At 41.1% G+C, this 25,415-nt stretch overlaps 1 protein-coding gene across 1 annotated transcript in view; it reads right to left on the bottom strand.

Annotated features, from left to right (window-relative positions):
• LOC120058765 (dedicator of cytokinesis protein 3-like) overlaps positions 1-25,415 on the bottom strand; it is a 65,481-nt gene that overhangs the window by 32,572 nt on the left and 7,494 nt on the right. The window contains exons 5-10 of the mRNA XM_039007502.1: positions 4,919-5,003; positions 3,505-3,546; positions 3,021-3,175; positions 2,426-2,507; positions 2,154-2,214; positions 1,889-2,036 (exon numbers count right to left, since the gene is read on the bottom strand). Of these exons, the coding sequence (XP_038863430.1) occupies positions 1,889-2,036; positions 2,154-2,214; positions 2,426-2,507; positions 3,021-3,175; positions 3,505-3,546; positions 4,919-5,003 (573 nt within the window). The remainder of the gene's footprint in view (positions 1-1,888; positions 2,037-2,153; positions 2,215-2,425; positions 2,508-3,020; positions 3,176-3,504; positions 3,547-4,918; positions 5,004-25,415) is intronic.

Genomic DNA, 25,415 nt, shown 5'->3' with positions numbered 1-25,415 from the left:
TAGGATACCACCTTCCCAACAAGTCAGTTCGTCAAATTTCTGCCCTGCTAGAGCTGCCCAGTCAAATGTAAGTGCTGTTATGTGAAGTGGAAACGTCTAGGAGCAATAACGGCTCTACCGCGAAGTGGTAGACCACACAAGCTCACAGAACGGGACCACCTAGTGCTGAAGCACGTATTGCGTAAAAATTGTCTGTCCTCGGCTGCAACATACACTACCGAGATTCAAACTGCCTCTGGAAGCACCTCAGAACAAGAACTGTTCGTTGGGAGCTTCATGAAATGGGTTTCCGTGGCCGAGCAGCCGCACACAAGCCTAAGATCCCCATGCGCAATGCCAAGCGTTTGCTGGAGTGGTGTAAAGCTCGCCATCATTGGACTCTGGAGCAGTGGAAACACATTCTCTGGAGTGATGAATCACGCTTCACCATCTGGCAGTCCGACTTATGAATCTGGGTTTGGCGGATGCCAGGAGAACACTACCTGCCCCAATGCATAGTGCCAACTGTAAAGTTTGATGAAGGAGGAATAATGGTCTGGGGCTGTTTTTCATGGTTCGGGCTAGACCCCTTAGTTGCAGTGAAGGGAAATCGTAACGCTACAATGACATTGTAGATAATACTGTGCTTCCAACTTTGTGGCAACAGTTTGGGGAAGGCCCTTTCCTGTTTCAGCATGACAATGCCCCCGTGCACAAAGCGAGGACCATACAGAAATTGTATGTCGAGATTGGTGTGGAAGAACTTGACTGGCCTGCACAGAGCCCTGACCTCAACCCATCGAACACCTTTGGGATGAATTGGAACGCCGACTGCGAGCCAGGTATAATCGCCCAACATCAATGCCCGACATCACTAATGCTCGTGGCTGAACGGAAGCAAGTCCCCGCCGCAAAGTTCCAACATCTAGTGGAAAGAAGAGTGTAGGCTGTTATAGCAGCAAAGTGGGGACCAACTCCATATTAATGCCCGTGATTTTGGAATGAGATGTTTGACGAGCAGGTGTCCACATACATTTGGCCCTGTAGTGAATGTTGGGGGAAAGGGCATTGAAAAGAGCATCAGTGCCACAGTAGGAATCAGTAGTGTCGGGCTAGGCCACATCCAACACACATGATACAGGCCCCTGAAAATGACAGAGATGGAGGAAGAAAGAAGGAGGACATACAGTGAGAGATGTGCTATAGCTATCTGTTGAGTCGCTGAGTCAGAATGCTTCGTTCGGTGTTATTTTCCCCATCTACTCCTCCTCAAACTTTGCCCTCCAACTTTGTTCATTTGTCTAAGTGTCATCTCCATCATGCTCTCATACACACACACACATTCTCTCTCTTTCTCTCTGCCTTTCAGTCTTCCTGTCTCTCTGCCTCTCTAATCTCTTCATTGCTTGGCGGGGGTACAGGAGTGTCTCTTGAGTGGTGCCTAACAGAGGGAGCCAGATTCACATCACACCAGGAGCACAATCTTAGGCCCTGGTTGAGCAGATATCGATTTTCCAAAGGACACTTCATTATCATTCTGGTCCAAGTGCACAACACATCAAAACAGTCAAGCGCTTGGTAGGGGACATTCACACAACATTGGTAGAACATTCATGCCTCGGTAAAAACAGCAGAATGACAGCCAATGGCGTTGTCTCCAGAGATCATTCTTCTGTCATTTTAACAGAGATATCTTTGTGAAAGGCTGATGACACACTACAGTGTTCAGTTATAGTGTGCGGTATCAGCAAAAAAGCAGTTTAGTATTTTGAAAAACTTTAGTTTGAATGTTAGTTCATGTGCGTTGCCCCCTGTCGAATAAATAAATACATTGTAAGTCGCTGTGGATCAGGTCATCTGATAAATGACTGAAATGTAGAAGGCGAGTCAGGATCAGACAGTGACTCACGTGTAAACTTTGAGCACAAAGTCCTTCTCCTCTTTGAGGTCAGTGATAGTGTGGAACACGTCACTCATGGCCAGAGCAGCACAGCCATACGGTCTCCTGTACTGCACGTGGGGCGGACCCTTCTTTGAGTCATTCAACAACATACGACCTGGAGACAACAACATCAAAAACAAAGCATTAGCTCTATATGAGGGATGCTTACGTTCCAAGGTCTCCTAGAATGAACATTGTGATGTTTCTGTTTCTCCATCTCACATAAGCGTACCCGTTCGTATGACATGTGCTACAATGTACAGGTCTCTCTTCAGGTCTTTACTGCTCAGATCCTAAAAATAAAACATAAACCCACTATTAACAAGAAAATACCGTACATCAAAGTACATTGATGTGAGGCATGTGTTTACGTACACAACACATGATTTACTTACATTTGTTGCTGTTTTACCGTGGTTGCTGTTGAATAACATATCTAAGAATAGCTCATCTAAGCTAAAATCCTATGAGCCATCATCCTAAGGGTGGAGAGCGGAGAGTTACCGTGAAGAGAGCACACAGACGGTCCACCTTCTCTGGGTTCTTTGGCCCTCCATTTTTGTTCAGTCTCACCATAAACTTCTCACTGAGGAGGAAGACATATTTGACAGTACATGAATCAAGGCACATTGTTTTTCATTTAATCCTCATTTAACCAAGTAGTCCCATTGAGATCATTCTATTTTGCAAGTGTAAGAAACCTTGAGCTTTACAATGTGGTGCTGTCTGGCGTGTAAATGGGTCACATGAGGGAAAGGCCTTGCGCTGAGTAAGGGTGACATGTTGTGGGTGAGGTGTGTGTCTACTATGCCCTCTGGCACCTGCTCGACTTGGGTTGTTTGAGTGTGTGTGTTCTGCATGTGCATGCCCTGTGTGTGTACGAGTTCTGTGTGTCCCCGTCCTGTATGTTTGCTGTGTGTGTCCTGCAGCCCTCCCTCCAGCACCTGTTCTGCTCATTGTCACATGTACCGTAGAAGTAAAATAAGATGTCCTGTGGCTCCCTCTCAAGTAACTGACCCGCTTGCTTTTGCACATGTGCCTGTAGAGTTTGTGTTCATGTGTCCTGTGTGCGCTTATTTAGTGCTGCCTGTGCATATACCTGATCTGTTTGTTGTCACGGGTGTCGTAGAGGGAGAAGAAGACGTCTGCCTCCTCGCTGATGGCGTTGTAGGTGAAACTCTTCAGGTTGATGAAGAGGTGGTGCTGCACCGGAACACGGCAACCGTCTCCATGGCGCTGACGCACGCTGTCGCCCTGAGAACGATCGGACGACGAACACTAACAAGACAGGTCCTTACTGAGGGGCAAAGCTCTGACTGCACCACACACATGCTACGTCTATCTACCCTTTGAAGGTTGTCACGGTGTGGTAGACATGTTCGCGGATGCCTTTTGTCAGCTAGGTGATCGTTCACATGGAATGGATTTGTGTTGAGTTTGTGATAGGGTTGATGGTTATTGTGATCATTCAAAATGGTGGCATGGGTTTTGTCAGTAAAGTGCCGTGTCAAATTAGTTCTCATGCATATAGTGTCTCCACACATTATCTAGCTACTGCATAGCGGATTTTATTGAGTTCATACCTGGTTTGTGCTTGGCTGGCCACAGTGTCTGCTGGATGCATGCTGTGGGGTACATAGAGAAGACTGATTTTAGTTTAGTCAACCATTCTATTATATTCTTACTCATGATCAATACACTAATTCCTCACAAAGAGTCCACACCTGTTGTATAGTACTGTGCAATAGAGGCATGAATTCTGATAAAAAGGCGCCCACCAATTTTGCCTAGAGGTTGCTTCAGTGAGCAGTATCCCTAAAATAAGCCCACATGAGGCAAAACATGAGCCCATGGTAGAGGAGAGGACAAAGCACATATCTCCCACACACACAAACCTCTCTGCTCTGCAAACTAAGAGATCTCTTTTACTCCTACCTGAAGAGGTGCCAAGGCCTGTGTGCCCTGCCAAAAACAAGCTCACTTTCATCTACCTAGTGAGGAGGCTTTTGGCAGGGACGAACCACACTGTTGTTTCTGGACCGAGCACTTAATGCACTAACAATCTGCCTGCAAAGCCGATAAAAATGGCACAGGAATAAAAGGCGACTGCGGGGCAGTTGGAGACGGTATTAGACCAGCATATTGACCCTCCACTATTGGTCAAGACTGTGTCTCCTGTTTCCAAGACGGCCTCCCCCAAAACATGACATCTACGTCTGAGCAGTGATTACACTTTCCTAATTCTGGATCTGGCTGAGTAATTCTAATCGCCTTTTACTGGGGGTGTACACTTAGCTTACAACTCCCTAATACGTTACTACAGCTTATTCCAAATTCCAAGAGCACATTTGGGATATAACTTATTTATAGAATTGTGGTTAGTTTACATAACCCAGACTGTAGTATGTAAATTACAATAACCAAAACGATTGTTTTTTCAAAGCCTCTCACAGGGTTGTCACAGTGCATCTAGTTAACATTCACATTTTGGTCACGTGTGCGCTTGTAGAGGGACACTCTCAATATGGCAGAAATGTGGGCTTAAAGAGTAGGGGGGATGAACTGGCTTGATCCACAAAAGCAGAGTTGTGCCACACGCACCAACGCACAAAAACCCTTACTAAGAAAATGCATACAAGACACATACATTCACAAGTGCACAAGGCAGACAAACACAAATCATACAGCACACATGCACACACACACAGATTCCAACATACATTTGCATAAAACACACTTGTCAGTAAATACAAAAAAATACAGTAATTCACGACACACACACTTAGTATTTTAAAATATCACACAAAGGAAGAATGTATAATAATATTAAATTAATAAACACATTATAATAATGCACATCTTGAGGGTCACTGTTCTCTTATTTCCCAGGGGTTTGATAGAGGAAATGATGTGTATAGATTTGCATTCACACATAACACCCATATAGAATGGCCATGTAAAGAATGCAACATTAATACCTCCCTATGTTGACCATACCATTTTGTAGAGTTCAGATGCACTGATATGATCCGGATCCACCATTTCAAACTCCTTTCTAGGAACAAGGTCCAAGCCAAGGTGCCTATTGAGAGAGAGAGAGATGGGGAGAGAGAGAGAAAGAAAGAGAGAGAGCGAGAGAGCGAGAGGTGGGAGGCAACAAATCATAACATTAACCATCCAAGAACACACAAAAAGCATTTCCTCTTATCTAAAAAAAAAAAAAATACCCCTTATATATCTTAAATACTCTTCTAAGCAAGCATAGAAGGCATTTAGGTCTTGTTCAGACAGCTATTATTAAAGGGATACTTCGGGATTTTTGCTAAATAAAAGCCCTTTATCTATGAGATTAACTCATTGATACTATTTTGATGTCTCTGGGTGCAGTTTGAAGGAAGTTGCTAACTAGCGTTAGTACAATTGCTAACTTGCGTTAGCGCACCTCCAGTCATTGCATCAACTCAAGTTAGCATTGGCTGGCGAAACTACATCTAACGTCCTTCATACTGGATGCAGAGACTTAATGGTATCCATGAGTTCATCGTGCTCTCGTTCATCTGGCTCTCGTGCTTCATTGCCAAAATTCCAAAATAGCCCTTTTGTAAGCAGGGTTTGAACAAGAGCTAATTGCCTTTTATACTTGCGAGAGCATGAGCGCCTGGCTTTGTCTGAAAGTGGGGGGTGCATTTTTTTGCAATTATTTTGTTGATAAAATTATTTGTTCATATTTTTAGGAATTGCAGAAAAACAATTTCCTGCAATTTTACACTGTTTCTTCACAGGGGAATCCAATTTATGAACAGTACACAACTATTTGAACTTCTTGAAGAAAAATCTGGCCTTAATGGCAATGTGTATAATCTCCACCCGGCACAGCTAGAAGAAGACTGGCCACCACTCAGAGCCTGGTTCCTCTCTAGGTTCCTGCCTTTCAAAGTGCTTCTACATCTGCATTGCTTGCTGTTTGGGGTTTTAGGCTGGGTTTCTGTATTGCACTTTGTGACATCTGCTGATGAAAAAAGGGCTTTATAAATACGTTAGATTGAAATTTGATTGATATAGGATTTGCCACAACATATTACATTGAAAATATGTTTAATGACTAGATAACTAATCTACTCCCTTCCCTGAAAGTCCCACCCCCAATTAAATCCACCACATACCCCCATAGCCCTAAATCCTTAAGAGTCCATAATCTAATTAACATAATAAAAAGTATTCCTGTCAATTTTTTTATTTTTTTTGCATGGGCCGCATCTCAATCCATTACATCTGCGGTGGAAAGTGACAGAGCTACAGCGCTGTTTGTAAGACAAGGAGACATCCTGAAATCTGTCTTCTCAAGAAAACGTCTGTAGTATCTGAATGGTTTGGCCTACTGACTAATATGGCCACTCTATTGAAAGACGAGACTATCAGGAGCACGATGGTGTTCTCCGTTTTGCTCTTCAACCCCCACAAGCCCCTCGGGACTCGTCTGCCAACTTCTGTCTGTAGCATCTGAACTGTTTGGGCTACAAAACTAATTTAACCCCACTGTGGAAAGGGGAGACTCACAAACACGATGGTGTCCTCCATTTTGCTCTACAACCCGATTTGCGGGCTGTTTCCTGGTCTGACAAACAGCTCTGTAACTCTGCCACTTTCCACTGCAGACGTGACAGGCTGACATAGGGGTATGTGGTGGATTGAGTTGCTGCCCATGCAAAAAAAATATATATATATCTCAAGCTTAAAAACTGAAGGATTTTCATGGGGATTTGAATATTATGTTAATTAGATTGATGCACGGGGGCGTCAATAGACTTAAGGATTAACCGATTGATGTTGGGAAAATCAATGGCAACAATGCACAGTGCTGTTAAATGCCTGCAGGTGCCTTTGGATTTTAAAACCAGTGGTGCAACTAGTGCTTTCTAACTGAACCAAAAAAATGGCATGCAGGAGGGAGACAAAAAAAAATTCAAGTGGGAAAAACAATTAATCTTGAGGGGGTGCAAAATGCAATCTGTTAATGATATAATAAATAAAGTTGACATATCCATCTTAATACAGACTAGCTCAAAACATTACTAATCATTGAAAATGACAAATTTTCCAATGGATCATGACACTTTTCTGGTAAAAATGTGGGGATGCAGCTGCTCCATTTTCTCCATTGCTCAGGTGCCAACTGTATGACCTCGCTCTCCGTAGGCGATGTGAGTAAAACCTTTAAACAGGTTAACATTCGCAAGGCCAGACGGAATACTATGACACATACTGAGAGCATGCACTGAACAGCTGGCACATGTATTCTCCTATGCCTGACCCGGTCTGTAATATCAACTTGTTTCAAGCCTGTAGCACTCACATCTATAGCCCTGAAATGCTTATCATTCTGGCTCATACCAACACCATTATCGCCCCACTCCAATTCGCATACCGCCCCAACAGAGCCACAGATGACGCAACCTCTGTTGCACTCCACATTGCCCTCACCCACCTGGACAAAAGGAATAGAGTTAAAGTCGGAAGTTTATATACACCTTAGCCAAATACATTTAAACTCAGTTTTTCACAATTCCTGACATTTAATCCTAGTAAAAATGTGTCTTAGGTCAGTTAGGATCACCACTACTAATAATAGTAGAGAGAATGATTTAGTTCCACTTTTATTTCTTTCATCACATTCCCAGTGGGTCAGAAGTTTACATACTCAATTAGTATTTGGAAGCATTGTCTTTAAATTATTTAACATGGGGCAAATGCTTCGGATAGCCTCCCACAGGCTTCACACAATAAGTTGGGTGGATTTTGGCCCATTCCTCCTGACAGAGCTGGTGTAACTGAGTCAGGTTTGTAGGCCTCCTTGCTCCCACACGCTTTTTCAGTTCTGCCCACACATTTTCTATAGGATTGAGGTCGGAGCATTGTGATGGCCACTCCAATACCTTGACTTTGTTGTCCTTAAGCCATTTTGCCACAACTTTGGAAGTATGCTCGGGGTCATTGTCCATTTGGAAGACCCATTTGCGACCAAGCTTTAACTTCCTGACTGATGTCTTGAGATGTTGCTTCAATATATGCACATCATTTCCCTACCTCATGATGCCATCTATTTTGTGAAGTGCACCAGTCCCTCCTGCAGCAAAGCAACCCCCACAACATGATGCTGCCACTCCCATGCTTCATGGTTGGGATGGTGTTCTTCAGCTTGCAAGTCTCCCCCTTTCTGCTCTTAACATAACGATGGTTATTATGGCCAAACAGTTCAATTTTTGTTTCATCAGACAAGAGGACATTTCTCCAAAAAGTACGATCTTTGTCCCCATGTGCAGTTGCAAACTGTAGTCTGGGTTTTTTATGGCGGTTTTGGAGCAGTGGCTTCGTCCATGCTGAGTGACCTTTCAGGTCATGTCGATATAGGACTCGTTTTACTGTGCATATAGATACTTTTGTACCCGTTTCCTCCAGCATCTTCACAAGGTCCTTTGCTGCTGTTCTGGGATTGATTTTCACTTTTCGCACCAAAGTACGTTAATCTCTAGGAGACAGAACGCGTCTCCTTCCTGAGTGGTATGACGGCTGCGTGGTCCCATGGTGTTTATACTTGCGTACTATTGTTTGTACAGATGAACGTGGTACCTTCAGGCGTTTGGAAATTGCTCCCAAAGATGAACCAGACTTGTGGAGGTCTACAATTATTTTTCTGAGGTCTTGGCTGATTTCTATTGATTTTCCCATGATGTCAAGCAAAGGGGCACTGAGTTTGAAGGTAAGCCTTGAAATACATCCACAGGTACACCTCCAATTGACTCAAATTATGTCAATTAGCCTATCAGAAGCTTCTAAAGCCATGACATCCTTTTCTAGAATTTTCCAAGCTGTTTAAAGGCACAATCAACTTAGAGTATGTAAACTTCTGACCCACTGGAATTGTGATAGTGAATTATAGGTGAAATAATCTGCCTGTAAACAATTGTTGGAAAAATGACTTGTGTCATGCACAAAGTAGATATCCTAACCTACTTGCCAAAACTATAGTTTGTCTACAAGAAATTTGTGGAGTGGTTGAAAAACGAGTTAATGACTCCAACCTAAGTGTATGTAAACTTCCGACTTCAACTGTACCTGTGAAATAATGCTCTTCATTGACTACAGCTCAGCATTCAACACACAGTCCCTTCCAGGCTCATCACAAAGTTCAGGACCCTGGGACTGAAGACATTACTCTGCAACTGGATCTTGGACTTCCTGAATGGCCACCCCCTGGCGGTGAGGATAGGCAACCACAAGCTTTAGGTAAATGTTGGGCTTTTTCAGCCATTCCTGAGCCTGCAACCAAAAACAAGCTACATGCAGTATGTGCAGTACCAAAACAAGTGATCTAATGATTCCACCTCTTCGCAGCTAAATCTGCAGAACAGGGATGGTTGCACTCGGTTTCCATTGAACATCCTTGAGATGTTTCTTCAAATCGATTGGACATGATTTGGAAAGGCACAACCCTGTCTGTATTAGGTCATACAGTTGAGTGCATACCAGAGCAAAAACCAAGCTATGAGATCGAAGGAATTCTCAGTAAAGCGCCGAGACAGGATTGTGTCGAGGCACAGATCTGGGGAAGGGCACCAAAACATTTCTTCAGCAATGAAGGTCCCCAAGAACACAGTGGCCGTCATCATTCTTAAATGGAAGAAGTTTGGAACCACCAAGACTCTTCCTAGAGCTGGCCGCCCAGCCAAACTTAGCAATCGGGGGAGAAGGACCTTAGTCAGGGAGGAGCACAAGAACCCTATGGTCACTCTGACAGAGCTCCAGAGTTCCTCTGTGGAGATGGGAGAACGTTTCAGAAGGACAACCATCTCTGCAACACTCCAATCAGGCCTTTATGGTAGAGTGGCCAGACGAAAGCCACTCCTCAGTACAAGGCACATAACAGCCCGCTTGGACCTAAAGGACTCTCAGCCTATGAAAAACAAGATACTCTGGTCTGATGAAACCAAGATTGTACTCTTTGACCTGAATGCAAAGTGTCACGTCTGGAGGAAACCTTGCGCCATCCCTATGGTGGAGCATGGTGGTGGCAGCATCATGCTATGGGGATGTTTTTCAGTGGCAGGGACTGGGAAACTAGTCAGGATCTAGGGGAAGATGAACGGAGCAAAGTACGGAGAGATTCTTGATGAAAATCTGCTCCAGAGCGCTCAGGACTTCAGACTGGGGCAAAGGTTCAGCTTCCAACAGGACAACGACACTAAGCACACAGCCAAGACAACGCAGGAGTGACTTCGGGACAAGTCTCAATGTCCTTGAGTTGCCCAGCCAGAGCCTGGACTTGAACCCTTTCGAACATCTCTGGAGATACCTGAAAATAGCTGTGCAGCGACACTCCCCATCCAACCTGACAAAGCTTGATGATCTGCAGAGAAGAATGGGAGAAACTCCCCAAATACAGGTGTGCCAAGCTTGTAGTGTTATACCCAAGAAGACTCGAGGCTGCCAAAGGTGCTTCAACTTTTTTATTTATCAAACATTTGTCAACCAATTTTGGTCTATAATAAAAGGGCCGACAGATACGTTCCTTAGCTTCTTCGCCTTCCACTTTCCTCCTCCATTTGTGGTGTAATGCCTCAATCGGTTGGTTGTAATTTTGGATAGAGCAGACGTTTCCATATACTTTTGTTAGCTGCATGTGTGACATTAACAAAGATTATTATTATAATGTTCGTTTTTTATCAATTAGTATATTTGAGTTTAACCAGAATATTTGTTGTAATATTGTTATTTTCTGGTGGATTAAACTGAAATTCTAGCCAGATTCCAAACTCTTGTTTTAAAATAGCAATATTTTGGAGATTATATCATTTTCAAATAACCGAAAGTGAGAGTTCATAATCTGAATAAAAGGAAAGAGGCATTTTTTTTTTCATGGGCTGAGCCATTCTTAATAATGTGTTGGAGAACAAGTTTGGATTTAAATAAAAGTTTTGTATGAATGAAGCCTTTAGTGAGAGGTTCAATGCTTTAATATTTAATAATTGTAGCCCTCCAAATTCATATTATTATCTAAATAGGCCCGTTAAATTTTGTCTGGCTTTCCATTCCAAATGAAGTGGAATCTTCTTTGCCCATATAATACTTTTTTTCCCCGGTTTAGGCATGGCCATCAGTAAATAGGTAAACAGGAATATGACTAAATAATTAAAATCAGGGTGATTTTTCTACAAATAGACAGGTATTTTGTTTTCCATGGTAGCAAGATTTTTGCTAACTTTCTATTAAAATGTATTGTAGTGAAAATGTATTTATTTCAGGACATGAATAACGAGTATGTACACTTCACCGTCAGACCGATTTATTGGTAAACTACATTGTAATGTAAAAGTAATTTTTTTGCAATCCAATATGTAATACGTGACTCGGGTCACTACTTCAAGGGAGCGCCATTTGTTGGTGAACATTTTTTATCTAAATGCCTTCTGGAACATGTGACCTTTCATGTGCGTTAATAACAGACTTGTATGCCATCTGTAAATACAAATAAAACATTTAAAATTACGAGCCCAGTTGGTTTAGCCATGGAAAAAGTCAGCAACCTTCCTACTAGCCATGATTGGCTGAGATAATGACTGGGCTGGACTTGCCGAGAGTTCGGATTGGTCTGCCATGTAGCAAGCTTCTGTCTATAATGAGCTGGTCAGTATGTGTAGGTAATCCTTTCTAACACTGCTTTTTTTTTTTTAAAGATATCTCATAGTAGAACTGCACAAGTTTTGCTCTCCACTTTCTGGAGGACCCGAGTTTTGAATTCAGTGGAACTAGAGTATGATAGCTAAGGAGATGAAGAAAATTCTGGCGTTTGATTGCAAATATGCAGAAGGAGTTGAAAAGAGAAGGCTGTTGTATAAAAAACCTGTCTCTGGATTATATCTTCAAACTAAGGGCAACCATGGCATCCGTGAAAGAGGGAGAAGCGTACATCCATGTATACAGGTAAGAGTCTAGCTAGCTACATTTTCAGATATTACACATTTCTAATTTTATCAGAAAGTCGTTTTCCTTTCAAGTTAAAGTGGCTGGCTAGCTAGATAATGGTACATGTATGATCTGGGTAGTAATACTATTCGTATCTCAGAGCCATTTGCATTGCTAGTTATAGCCTAATGTTAGCTAGCTAACATTGAACCTGGTTGGTTAGCTGGGATTATGGTTAATTGTTAAGATAGCTCGCTACATGTCTAAACAAAAGACTGGTAAATTCACTCTGGCTATCTACTCAGATTTCAGAGCACCCTCGTCTCAATGTGCAGAATAACTGACAAATGTACAAACGCTCAGCATCTGTTGAAAATGAGTAAACGTTGGCAATTTTTTTAAATTCAATTGTTGCCAGCAGCACAGTTGCAGTCATCAACGCTCTGGATAACATAAAAACAGCCTAACCAGCTCTGCTAGGTCGTGTAAAATGGTCAAGGGGAGTTTTTTCTCATTTGTGTCTGAAATTAGATAGCCAACGTTAGCCGGTAAGCAATCAAGCACCCAAGCTCGGATCAACCCTACTTTTCGGCCAGAGCATCCCGTGTGCGCTCTGAAAGCAAAACGCTCTGAATTTGGCCATTTTTAATCTGACAACGCTTAGAGTTTACGAACTTCCAGAGCACACTCTGGCACTTACAAACACACCCACAGTATAAACCAGCCTTTAGTCTTGAAATCTTTGGTTGTTTAGTACATAGCCTCACATGTGAATCCTTAAAGAGATGGGTGGGGCTAAAGCTTAAAAGGGTGTGAACAATGCTGAATGAGTGTAGACAACTGTAGCGTATGATATACCATTTTCTAGCTCTGAGTTTCTACTTTTAGCCAATGTAAAAAACAATGTATGTAACGTGTACACTGGGAGTCGGGAAGCAAGTACAGGGAGTGAATCATTGAATAAAAAAATAAAAAACATGGTACAAAACAAGAAAACATGAACAGCGTACAGATATGAAACCGAGTCAATAACACCTGAGGAAAGAACCAAGGGGAGTGACAGATATAGGGGAGGTAATCAAGAAAGTGATGGAGTCCAGGTGAATGTCATGAGGCGCAGGTGCACGTAATGATGGTGGCAGGTGTGCGTCATGATTAGACAACAGCCGACAACGAGCGCCAGACAGGAGGAGCGGGAGTAGACATGACAATTTCAAATTTTGCTACATAAGACCGAATCGAGCCGGTCGGTCACATATGGTACACGGTTGTAATTAAGAGAGGTTAGAAAAAGTATCTATATCCTCTGAGGCTGTGCAGGGATCCAAATTGTGGATTCAAAACAAGAGTCGTCAGTTTACAACGACAACTTTATTTTTAAGCCCTGGATTTCTAGCCACTTGAGATTGTTGGATCTGATTTTAATATTCCGATGGCTAAAATAAATAGATATGCCGATAGTGGACAACCCTGTTTTTCTCTTTACAGTTTAATAATTTCTGAGAAGTAGCCATTATTTACAATTTTAAACTTGGGGTTACTATACATAACTTTGACCAACTGTATAAGATATTCTTTAAAATTAGAATAGTCCAAGCATTTATATATAAATTTGTCATACTTTATCAAAAGGCCTTTTCAAAATCAGCTATGAATACCAGACCTGGTTTCCAAAATTTTTCAAAGACTTCAATTGTTTCCAGTACTTAAATTATCTCCAATGTATTAACGTAAAAAACCTGTCTGATTAGGATGAATAATAACAATAACTTTTTAATTCTATGTGCTATGAATTTTGCTAGAATCTTAGCTAAAGTGCAAGGGTCCTCCAATTTTTTTAGGTGGGCTCGATCTTTATATTTACCACCTGGGTCCTGTTTCAGTAATAGTGAAATCAGACCTTCTCGCTTAGTATCTGAGTCTACCATTTTTATAGGAGTGGCTACAACATGCTAATAAGGGACATCTGAGTACATTGAAAAGGGCTTTATATACCTCAACTGGTATGCCATCCACACCAGGACGTAAAGGCTTTAATTACATTAAGAAGTTCCTCCTCTGTAATTTGTCCTTCACATAAGTCTCTGTACAGCTGTTAATTTTACATTACTAATAAAAAACAATTATAATTACAATTAACTTCAGTTAGTGGAGATGGAGGAGACTGAAATGAAAACATACGCTTAAAGTACTTTGGTTCCTCTTTCAAAATATAGTTTGGTGAATCAAGGATAACTCCATCATTTGTAACAAGTTTTTGTAAATAATTTTTGATAGCATTGCAAAAACATTTTTGGGGGCATTTATTTCCCCATATTTCATCCAGTTCACTTTATTTTTAGAATATATTACACTAGATCTTTCTTGAATAAGTTCCTCCAGTTCTTTCTGTTTTTCCTTATTCTGTGGAACAGTTTTTATTACTTCCATCTGTACTGTTAGTTCCTCTAGTTCCTTTGATAACTCTTTTTACCTAAATTGTTTGTTTTAAAGAAGTGTTGGATGGCCTCTAAAAGACACGTTTGAAAGTGTCCCAGACAATAAGGGGATCATCTGTACTTATTTTACATAGGGAAAAAGTCAGTTATAAATTATTATGTCATACAGTAGGCTTTGATCAAATTTCCAATATCCTCGCCCACGTGGAAATTCCGTAAGAGTAATATGTATGCCAATTATTTGATGGTCCGGCCACATTCTGTCCCCTATCAACACTTTTAAACTTTTGGTGCAAGCAAGAATAACATAAGTAGTCAAGATGACTAACTTGATTGAGCCTCCACCATGTATATATCTCACTAGGTCAGGGTATTTAAGCCTCCAAAAATCTACTAGTTCCAATTTAGCCATATTATAATCTCCCACATAATAAAAGTTGTGTATTGCAAGAAAACTCGATAAAAGTATACATATTTTCAAAGAACCGTGCATCATCATTATTTGGACCGTATAGATTAATGAGCCAAATCTGTTCTTGGTCCAATAGCACATTTAAAAGCATGCACCTTCCTTGCAGATTATTGTTAATTAATATCATCAACCCTTTTGAGCTTTTTTTTGCCCATGGGACGAGTATATTTTTCCACACAAATGAATCTAAAAATGTAGAATGACTTTCTTGTAAACATTAGATATTACACTGAGTGTACAAAAGATTAAGGACACCATCCTAATATTGAGATGCACTTCGTTATTCACTTCCATGTCTCAATTGTCACAAGGCTTAAAAATCCTTCTTTAACCTGTTTCCTCCCCTTCATCTACACTAATTTAAGTGGATTTAACAAGTGACATCAATAAAGGATCATACTGTAGCTTTCACCTGGACTCACCTGGTCAGTCTGTCATGGAAAGAGCAGCTGTCCTTAATATTTAGAACACTCAGTGTATATTCCTCTTTTAGCAAGGTAAAGACTGTTCATCTTTTGTTATTGTCTGCTAAGCCATTACAATTATAACTAGCTAAACTTATTTCACCACTGACCATAATGAGAGGAGTTTGAGTTATACGTTTGTAAACTTAACATTTAAAAGTACCATGATGATTGAGTGTCCACATAGCTGTACCATGACATTTGAAATGTTATGCATACTGTCGCTGCAACTGAGTAAACCTCCAATTGTCCTCCAATATTCCACCCGCTAAAACCTTCCCCCATCCCAAGTTGGGTTGTTGTAGCTGTGACAGACAGATCACCCCTGTACACATGGATCCCATTCCTAGGGCCTTTGAGAGATTGCTCTTTTCAAAGGATGGGTCCAAAAGTGCCACCTACAGAACATGACCAGATTAGCAGCTAACAGCATTTCTACGCTTTTCAACAATTTTGCCTCAGTTGTACTGTACATAGTTTTTTTTTTTTAAGTATACACACATATATATATATACATATATATATCTTAATTCATTTCCACAATTGCCGAATAATAAGTGTAATAATGCAGGCACTTCATTCGAAAGATTGTGACCTATATAACAGGCAGTAGAAAATACATTTTTGGCAAGCAATTATTAATTTGACATGTTATTCATTATTCAATGTGTATTTATTCCTCGTGTTACAATTTCAAAAATGTTTTTGGGGTTTGTTCGTTTATGTTTAACTATTCATTGTTGGAAAAGGACCCGTAAGTAATTCACTGTTACCTTACTTTACTATGTTACTTTGTTACTACCACAAAGCATGTAACAAATAAAATGTTATTTGATTTAATTAACTCATTGGCAACTCATTATCATTCATACAACTTTCCACAGTGTTCATTTTTATGTTGTATGCAGTTTATTAAAGATTTGTTTAACATTTAATTCTACACTGTACTGAAACCACTACCCACAACTAAACAAAAATCTAGCTATTTTATACCATTCACAGCCAATTCCCTGGAAAAGGATCTGACAGGCTGATGCTCACATTTACGTGTGCGCCATAACACTATCACACTCAGCCACCCTAGCATCATCCAGTAGAGCTGGAGTGATGACTGAAAACACATGGAGTATTCTTACAACCGTAGGGTTAAGACCGCCAAGTGGTCAGATCACACAACCACAGGTTACTCCACATCAGCTTGTGAATAAAATAGCCGTTACCTCACTCATTCACATAAAAAGGTTTTCTAAAGGTTATCTGTAAAGACTGAATTCAGGCCTAAGCATGATGTCCACTAACGTCGACCAAAATCCATTTCACTAAGACTAGGGGAAAAGTCCAAGTTGATCCAACCGCCTTTTCACCTAAATCTCTTCCTTTGATAATGAGGACGGAGCCCACAGATCTCTCTCTACAGGTGGCTACTGGAGTATGGAGCTGGCAAAAATGATCTAGGATCCATTTAATTTCCCTTAGGGCCAACAACAGTGGGGATCATAAGTATTCACCCTCTTTTGTTGCGTTACAATGTTGGATTGTAATAGATTTAATTGTGATTTTTATTTTGTCATTGATCCACACAAAATAGTCCATCATGTCAAAATGAAAATAAAAATCTACACTTTTACAACTTAATCATGTAAAAACTAAATTAGGACAGGGGTCAAATTTAGCATAACAAATCACAAGTTACATGGACTCAATGTGTGAAATAATAAGGGCTGACATGATTTTTAAATGACTACCCCTTCTTCGGTCCCCCATACATACAGTGCCTTTGGAAAGTATTCAGACCATTCACTTTTTCCACATTTTGTAGGTTAGAGCCTTATTCTAAAATGAATTTAAATTGTTTTTCTTCATCAACCTACACACAATACCCCATAATGACAAAGCAAAAGTTGAAATGTTGTTGCTAATTTATATATTTAACGAAAAAAAGGAAATATCACATTTAGATAAGTATTCAGACCCATTGCTCAGTACTTTGTTGAAGCACCTTTGGCAGCGATTACAACCTCAAGTCTTCTTGGGTATGACGCTACAAGATTGGCACACCTGTATTTGGGGAGTTTCTCCCATTCTTCTCTACAGATCCTCAAGCTCTGTCAGGTTGGATGGGGAGCATTGCTGCACAGCTATTTTCAGTTCTCCAGAGATGTTCGATCAGGTTCAAGTCCGGGCTCTGGATGGGCCACTCAAGGACATTCAGAGACTTGTCCCAAAGCCACTCCTGTATTGTCTTTTCCTATTGGAAGGTGAACCTTTGCCCCAGTCTGAGGTCCTGAGCACTCTGGAGCAGGTTATCATCTAGGTACTTTGCTCCATTCATCTTTCCCTCGATCCCGACTAGTCTCCCAGTCCCTGGCGCTGAAAAACATTCCCATAGCATGATGCTTCCACCACCATGCTTCACCGTAGGGATGGTGCCAGGTTCCCTTTAGACGTGACACTTAGCATTCAGGCCAAAGAGTTCAATCTTGGTTTCATCAGACCAGAGAATCTTGTTTATCATGGTCTGACAGTCTTTAGGTGTCTTTCAGCAAACTCCAAGCAGGCTGTCTTGTGCCTTTCGCTGAGGAGTGGCTTCCGTCTGGCCACTCTACCATAAAGGCCTAATTGGTTGTGTGCTGCTGAGACGGTTGTCCTTCTGGAAGGTTCTCCCATCTCCACAGAGGAACTCTGGATCTCTGTCAGAGTGACCATCGGGTTCTTCGTCACCTCTCTGACCAAGGCCCTTCTCCCCCGACTGCTCAGTTTGGCCAAGCAGCCAGCTCTAAGAAGAATCTTGGTGGTTCCAAACTTCTTCCATTTAAGAATGATGGAGGCCGGTGTGTTCTTGGGTACCTTCATTTCTGCAGAAATGTAATGGTACTCTTCCCTAGATCTGTGCCTCGACACAATCCTGTCTCGAAGCTTTACGGATAATTTCCTTCAACCTCATGGCTTGGTTTTTGCTCTGACATGCACTGTCAACTGTGGGACCTTATATTGACAAGTGTGCGCCTCTCCAAATAATGTCCAATCAATTGAATTTACCACAGGTGAACTCCAATCAAGTAGTAGAAACATCTCAAGGATGCTCAATGGAAACAGGATGCACCTGTGCTCAATTTTGAGTCTCATAGCAAAGGGTCTGAATACTTATGTAAATAAGGTGTCTTTTGTTTTTAATACATTTGCTAACATTCCTCAAAACCTGTTTTCGCTTTGTCATTATGGGCTATTGTGTGTAGATTGCTGAGGAAATTGTTTTATTTAATTATTTTCAGAATAAGGCTGTAAAGTAACAAAATGTGGAAAAAGTCAAGGGTCTGAAAACTTTCCGAAGGCACTGTATAACATATGTAAGGTCGCTTTGTCCAGTACTGATTTTCAAGCGCATATTCAACTACAAAGACCAGGGAGCTTTTCAAAAGCATCAAAGAAGGGCAGTGATTGTTAGATGGGTAACAATAACAAATCAGACACTGAATATCTCTTTAAGCATACTCAAGTTAATAACTATGCTGTGGGTGATGTTTTAAACCACCAAAGATACAGTCGCCCTTCTGAACAGAGCTGCAGGACAGGAAGAAAACTGCTCAGGGTGGTCACCATGAGTCCGTTTTAAAACAATTGCGGTTATGGTAGAGGGGGGAAAAAAATGGGGATATCGCAACATTGTAGTGACTCCACAATAATTACCTGAATGTTAGAGTGAAAAGAAGAATTCAAATATACAGAGCAAAAATACTCCAAAACATATACCAAGGCACTAAAGTAATACTGCAACAAAAAAAACACAGCAAAGGAACACACTTTTTGGCCTAAATGCGAAACCTTATGTTTGGTGCAAATCCAACACAACAAATCACTGAGTACCTGCCTCCTTTTAAAAGCATGGAGGTGGCTGCATCATGGTATGGGTATGCTTAACATCGCCAAAGACAGTGGAGGTTTTCAGGATAAAAAGAAACGGGATGGAGCGAAGCACAGGAAAAATCCTAGAGGAAAACCTGCTTCAGTCTACTTTACAACATACTGGACAAAAACAGTGCAAATATACATTGGATTTGCTTACCGATGTAGATTTGTGGCTGTGAGGGTTCTTGGGTAAGTCTCTTAGAGCTTTACACACCCATTCTAAAATCTAAATCAAATCTAAATCAGCCACAAATCTACAGTTGACTTAGAATCTGCTCGAAAATCTATGACAATACTTGAAAATTGCTGTATAGCCACCATCCAACACCTTCACAGAGCTTGAAGATTTTATAACAAGGATAATGGGTGTGTAAAGCTCTAAGAGACTTACCCAAGAAGCCTCACAGCTGTAATCACTTCCAAAGGTGTTTCAAACATGTATACACTCAGGGGAGTGAATTCTTATCTAAATAAAATATAATCCAATTTTATAGGTCACATACGTTACAGGTGCAACGAAAAGCTTGTGTTTCTAGCTCCAACCGTGCAGTAATACCTAGCAATAACGAAAAAAGAAAAAAAAACACAATACACACACAAATAAAGAAATTAAGAAGTAGCAGAACGAGCAATGTCAGAGACCTGGAAAATATATATGACACTACCAGTCAAAAGTTAGGACACATCTACTCATTCAAGGGTTTTTCTTTATTTTTACAATTTTCTACATTGTACAATAATAGTGAAGACATCAAAACTATGAAATAACACATATTGAATGATGTAGTAACCAAAACAAATCAAAATATATTTTAGATTCTTCAAAGTAGCCACCCTTTGCCTTGATGACAGCTTTGGACATTCTTGGCATTCTCTCAACCAGCTGTGTGTGGTAGTCACCTGAAATGCATTTAAATAAACAGGTGTGCCTTGTTAAAAGTTAATTTGTGGAATTTCTTTCCACCTTAATGCGTTTGATCCAATCAGTTGTGTTGTGACAAGGTAGGGGTGGTATAAAGAAGATAGCCCTACTTGGTAAAAGACAAAGTCCATATTATGGCAAGAACAGCTCAAATAAACAAAGAGAAATGACGGTGCATCATTACTTTAAGACATGAAGGTCAGTCAATCCGTAAAATGTCAAGAACTTTAAAGTTTATTCAAGTACAGTTGCAAAAACCATCCAGCGCTATGATGAAACTGGCTCTCATGAGGAAAGGAAGACCCAGTTACCTCTGCTGCAGAGAATAAGTTCATTAGAGTTACCAGCCTCAGAAATTGCAGCCCAAATAAATGCTTCAGAGTTCAAGCAAGACACATCTCAACATTAACTGTTCAGAGGAGACTGTGTGAATCAGGCCTTCACGCTCGCATTTCTGCAAAGAAACCACTACTAAAAGGACACCAATAAGAAGAATAGACTTGCTTGGGCCAAGAAAAATGAGCAATGGACATTAGACCGGTGGAAATCTGTCCTTTGGACAATGACCCAACACACATCCAGGCTGTGTAAGGGCTATTTGACCCAGGAGAAGAGTGGAGTGCTGCATCAGATGACCTGGCCTCCACAATCACCCGACCTCAACCCAAATGAGATGGTTTGCAATGAGTTGGACCGCAGAGTGAAGGAAAAGCAGCCAACAAGTGCAAAGCGTATGTGGGAACTCCTAAAAGACTGTTGGAAAAGCATTCCAGATGAAGATGGTTGAGAGAATACAAAGAGTGTGCAAAGCTGTCATCAAGGCAAAGGATGGCTACTATGAAGAATTTAAAATGTATTTTGATTTGTTTAACACTTTTTTGGATACTACATGATTCCATGTGTTATTTCATAGTTTTGATGTCTTCAGTATTATTTTACAATGTAGAAAATAGTCCAAATAAAGAAAAACCCTTGAAAGAGTACAGTGCCTTGCAAAAAGTATTCATCCCCCTTGGCGTTTTTCCTAATTTGTTGCAATACAACCTGTGATTTAAATAGATTTTTATTTGGATTTCATGTATTGGACATAACCAATTTGGACTATTTTGCGTAAGTGAAATTAGAAAAATTACATGTTTCAAAAAAGTCTGAAAAATGTTTAATAAACAGAAAAGTGGTGCGTGCATATGTGTTTACCCCCTTTGCTATGAAGCCCCTAAATAAGATCTGGTGCAACCAATTACCTTCAGAAATCACAGAATTAGTTAAATAAAGTCCACCTGTGTGCAATCTAAGTGACACTGATCTGTCACATGATCTCAGTATATTTATACACCTCTTCTGAACGGCCCCAGAGTCTGCAACACCACCAAGCAAGATGCACAATGAAGACCAATGAGCTCTCCAAACAGGTCAGGGACAAAGTTGTGGAGAAGTACAGATCATGGTTGGGTTATTAAAAAATATCAGAAACTTTGATATACCACAGAGCACCATTAAATCCATTATTAAAAAAATTGAAAGAATATGGCACCCCAACAAACCTGCCAAGGGAGGGCCGCCTACCAAAACTCAGACCAGGCAAGGAAGGCATTAAATCAGAGGCAAGAAAAGAGTCCAAAGATAACCCTGAAGGAGCTGCAAATGTCAACAGTGGAGATTGGAGTATCTGTCCATAGGACCACTTTAAGCAGTACAATCCACAGAGCTGGGCTTTACGGAAGTGGCCAGAACAAAACCATTGCTTAAAGAAAAAAAATAAGCAAACACATTTGGTGTTTAACAAAAGTAAATGTGGGAGACTCCCCAAACATATGGAAGAAGGTACTCTGGTCAGATGAGTCTAAAACTCAGCTTTTTGGCCATCAAGGAAAATGCTGTCTGGTGCTAACCCAACACCTCTCATCAACCCGAGAACACCATCCCCACAGTGAAGCATGGTGGTGGCAGCATCATGCGGTGAGGATGTTTTTCCATCGGCAGGGAATGGGAAACTGGTCAGAAATGAAGGCACGATGGATGGCTCTAAATACAGGGAAATTCTTGAGGGAAACTTGATTCAGTCTTACAGAGATTTGAGACTGGGACGGAGGTTCACCTTCCAGCAGGACAATGACCCTAAGCATACTGCTAAAGCAACACTTGAGTGGTTTAAGGGGAAACATTTAAATGTCTTGGAATGGCTTAGTCAAAGCCCAGACCTCAATCCAATTGAAAATCTGTGATATGGCTTAAAGATTGCTGTACACCAGCGGAACCCATCCAACTTGAAGGAGCAAATGCACATTTGTGGCCTGCTGGAGGTCATTTTGCAGGGCTCTGGCAGTGCTCCTCCTTGCACAAAGGCGGAGGTAGCGGTCCTGCTGCTGGGTTGTTGCCCTCCTACGGCCTCCTCCACGTCTCCTGATGTACTGGCCTGTCTCCTGGTAGCGCCTCCATGCTCTGGACACTACGCTGACAGACACAGCAAACCTTCTTGCCACAGCTCGCATTGATGTGCCATCCTGGATGAGCTGCACTACCTGAGCCACTTGTGTGGGTTGTAGACTCCGTCTCATGCTACCACTAGAGTGAAAACACCGCCAGCATTCAAAAGTGACCAAAACATCAGCCAGGAAGCATAGGAACTGAGAAGTGGTCTGTGGTCACCACCTGCAGAACCACTCCTTTATTGGGGGTGTCTTGCTAATTGCCTATAATTTCCACCTTTTGTCTATTCCATTTGCACAACAGCATGTGAAATTTATTGTCAATCAGTGTTGCTTCCTAAGTGGACAGTTTGATTTCACAGAAGTGTGATTGACTTGGAGTTACATTGTGTTGTTTAAGTGTTCCCTTTATTTTTTTGAGCAGTGTATATACATACATAAATAACACACTATATTGTATATAAATATACAGTGCTTTCAGTAAGTATTCACACCCCTTGACATTTTCCACATTTTGTTGTGGTACAACCCAGTCACTGCAAAGATAAAGGTGTCCTTCCTAACTCAGTTGTCTGAGACGAAGAAGGAAACCGCTCAGAGATTTCTCCATGAGGCCAATCGTGACTAAAACAGTTAGAGTTTAACGGCTGTGATAGGAGAAAACTAAGGATGGATCAACAACATTGCAGTTAGTATTGTGGACTAACATAAATGACAGTGAAAAGAAGGACGCCTGTATAGAATTCAAATATTCCAAAACAAGCATCCTGTTTGCAATAAGGCACTAAAGTAAAACTGCAAAAAATGTGGCAAAGAAATTCACCTTATGTTCTGAATACAAAGAATTATGTTTGAGGCAAATCCAATACAACACATCCCTGAGTACCCCTCATATTTTCAAGCATGGTGGTGGCCGCATCATTTTATGGGTATGCTTGTGATCGTCAAGGACTAGGGAGTTTTTTTTAGGATAAAAATAAATGTAAGAGAGCTAAGCACAGGCAAAATCCTACAGGAAAACCTGGTTCAGTCTCATTTCGAATAGACACTGGAAGACAAATTCATCGTTTAGCAGGACAATAACCTAAAACACAAGGCCAAATATACACTGGAGTTGCTTACTAAGAAGACATTGAATATCCTGGAGTGGCTTAGTTACGGTTTTGACTGAAATCGGCTTGAAAATCTATGGCAAGACTTAAATGGATGTCTAGCAATGATCAACAACCAACCTGGCAGAGCTGGATGAATCTTTAACAAGAAATATGCAAATATTGTACAATCCAGGTGTGCAAAGCTCTTAGAGGCATACCCAGAAAGACTCACAGCTGTTATCGCTGCCAAAGGTGATTCTAACATGTATTGATTCAAGGGTGTGAATACTAATTGAAATTAGATATTTCTGTATTTCATTTTCAATTCAATAAACGTGCTAAAATAAAAATAAAAACATTTTTTCACTTTGTCATTATGGGATATTGTGTGTAAATGGGTGAGGAAAAACAACAATTTAATATTTTTTTTTATTAAGGCTATAACAAAATGTTGAATATAAGTCAAGGGGTATGAATACTTCAGCCACACAGTAAGTCAAAAGTTTGGACACACCTACTCATCCAAGGGTTTTTCTTTATTTTTACTATTTTCTATATTGTAGAATAATAGTAAAGACATCAAAACTATGAAATAACACATATGGAATCATGTAGTGACCAAAAAAATTTGTTAAATCAAAATATATTTTAGATTCTTTAAAGTAGCCACCTGCTGCCCTGATGACAGCTTTGCACACTCTTGGCATTCTCTCAACCAGCTTCACCTCAAATGCTTTTCCAACAGTCTTGAAGGAGTTCCAACATATACTGAGCACTTGTTGGCTGCTTTTCCTTCACTCCGCGGTACAACTCATCCCAAACCATCTCAATTGGGTTGAGGTCGTGTGATTGTGGAGGCCAGATAATCTGATGAAGCACTCCATCACCTCTCCTTCTTGGTCAAATAGTTCTTACACAGCCTGGAGGTGTGTTGGGTCATTGTACAAAGGACAGATGTCCACTGCTCGTATTTCTTGGCCCAAACAAGTCTTTTCTTATTGGTGTCCTTTCGTAGTGGTTTCTTTCCAGAAATTCAACCATGAAGGCCTGATACACGCAGTCTGAACAGTTGATGTTGAGATGTGTCTGTTACTTGAACTCTGTGAAGCATTTATTTGGGCTGCAATCTGAGGTGCAGTTAACTCTAATGAACGTATCCTCTGCAGCAGAGGTAACTCTGGGTCTTCCTTTCCTGTGGCGGTCCTCAAGAGAGCCAGTTTAAGATGATAGCGGGATGAACAGGCCGTGGCTCAGGTCCTTGATGATGTTCTTGGACTTCCTGTGACACTGGGTGCTGTAGATGTGCTGTAGGCCAGGCAGTGTGCCCCCAGTGATGCGTTAGACTGATGTCAGACTCCACCCTCTGGAGAGCCCTGCGGTTGCAGACGGTGCAGCCCGACAGGATGCTCTCTATGATGCATCTGTAGAAGTTTGTGAGGGTCTTAGGGGCCAGGCCAAATTTCCCCAGCCTCCTGAGGTTGAAAAGGCGCTGGTGCACCTTCATCACCATTCTGTCTGTGTGAAGGGACCAATTCAGGTTGTCAGTGATATCCACGTAGATGTACTTGAAGCTTTTGACTCTCTCCACTGCAGCCCCATCAATGTGGATTGGGGCGTATTTTCTGCCCTCTCCTGTAGTCCACGATCAGCTCCTTCATTATGTTGACGTTGAGAAAGTGGTAATTCTCCTGGCACCACTCCACTAGGGCTCTCACCTCTTCCTTGTAGGCTGTCTGGTCATTGTTGGTAATCATGCCTACCACGGTTGTGTTGTCAGCAACCTTGAAGATTGAGTTGGAGACATGGGTG

This window comes from Salvelinus namaycush, chromosome 14 (assembly GCF_016432855.1).
Source record: "Salvelinus namaycush isolate Seneca chromosome 14, SaNama_1.0, whole genome shotgun sequence".
Taxonomy (NCBI): domain Eukaryota; kingdom Metazoa; phylum Chordata; class Actinopteri; order Salmoniformes; family Salmonidae; genus Salvelinus; species Salvelinus namaycush.
Note: the sequence above shows the minus strand (reverse complement) of the source record. Positions and strands in the feature narration are given on the sequence as shown.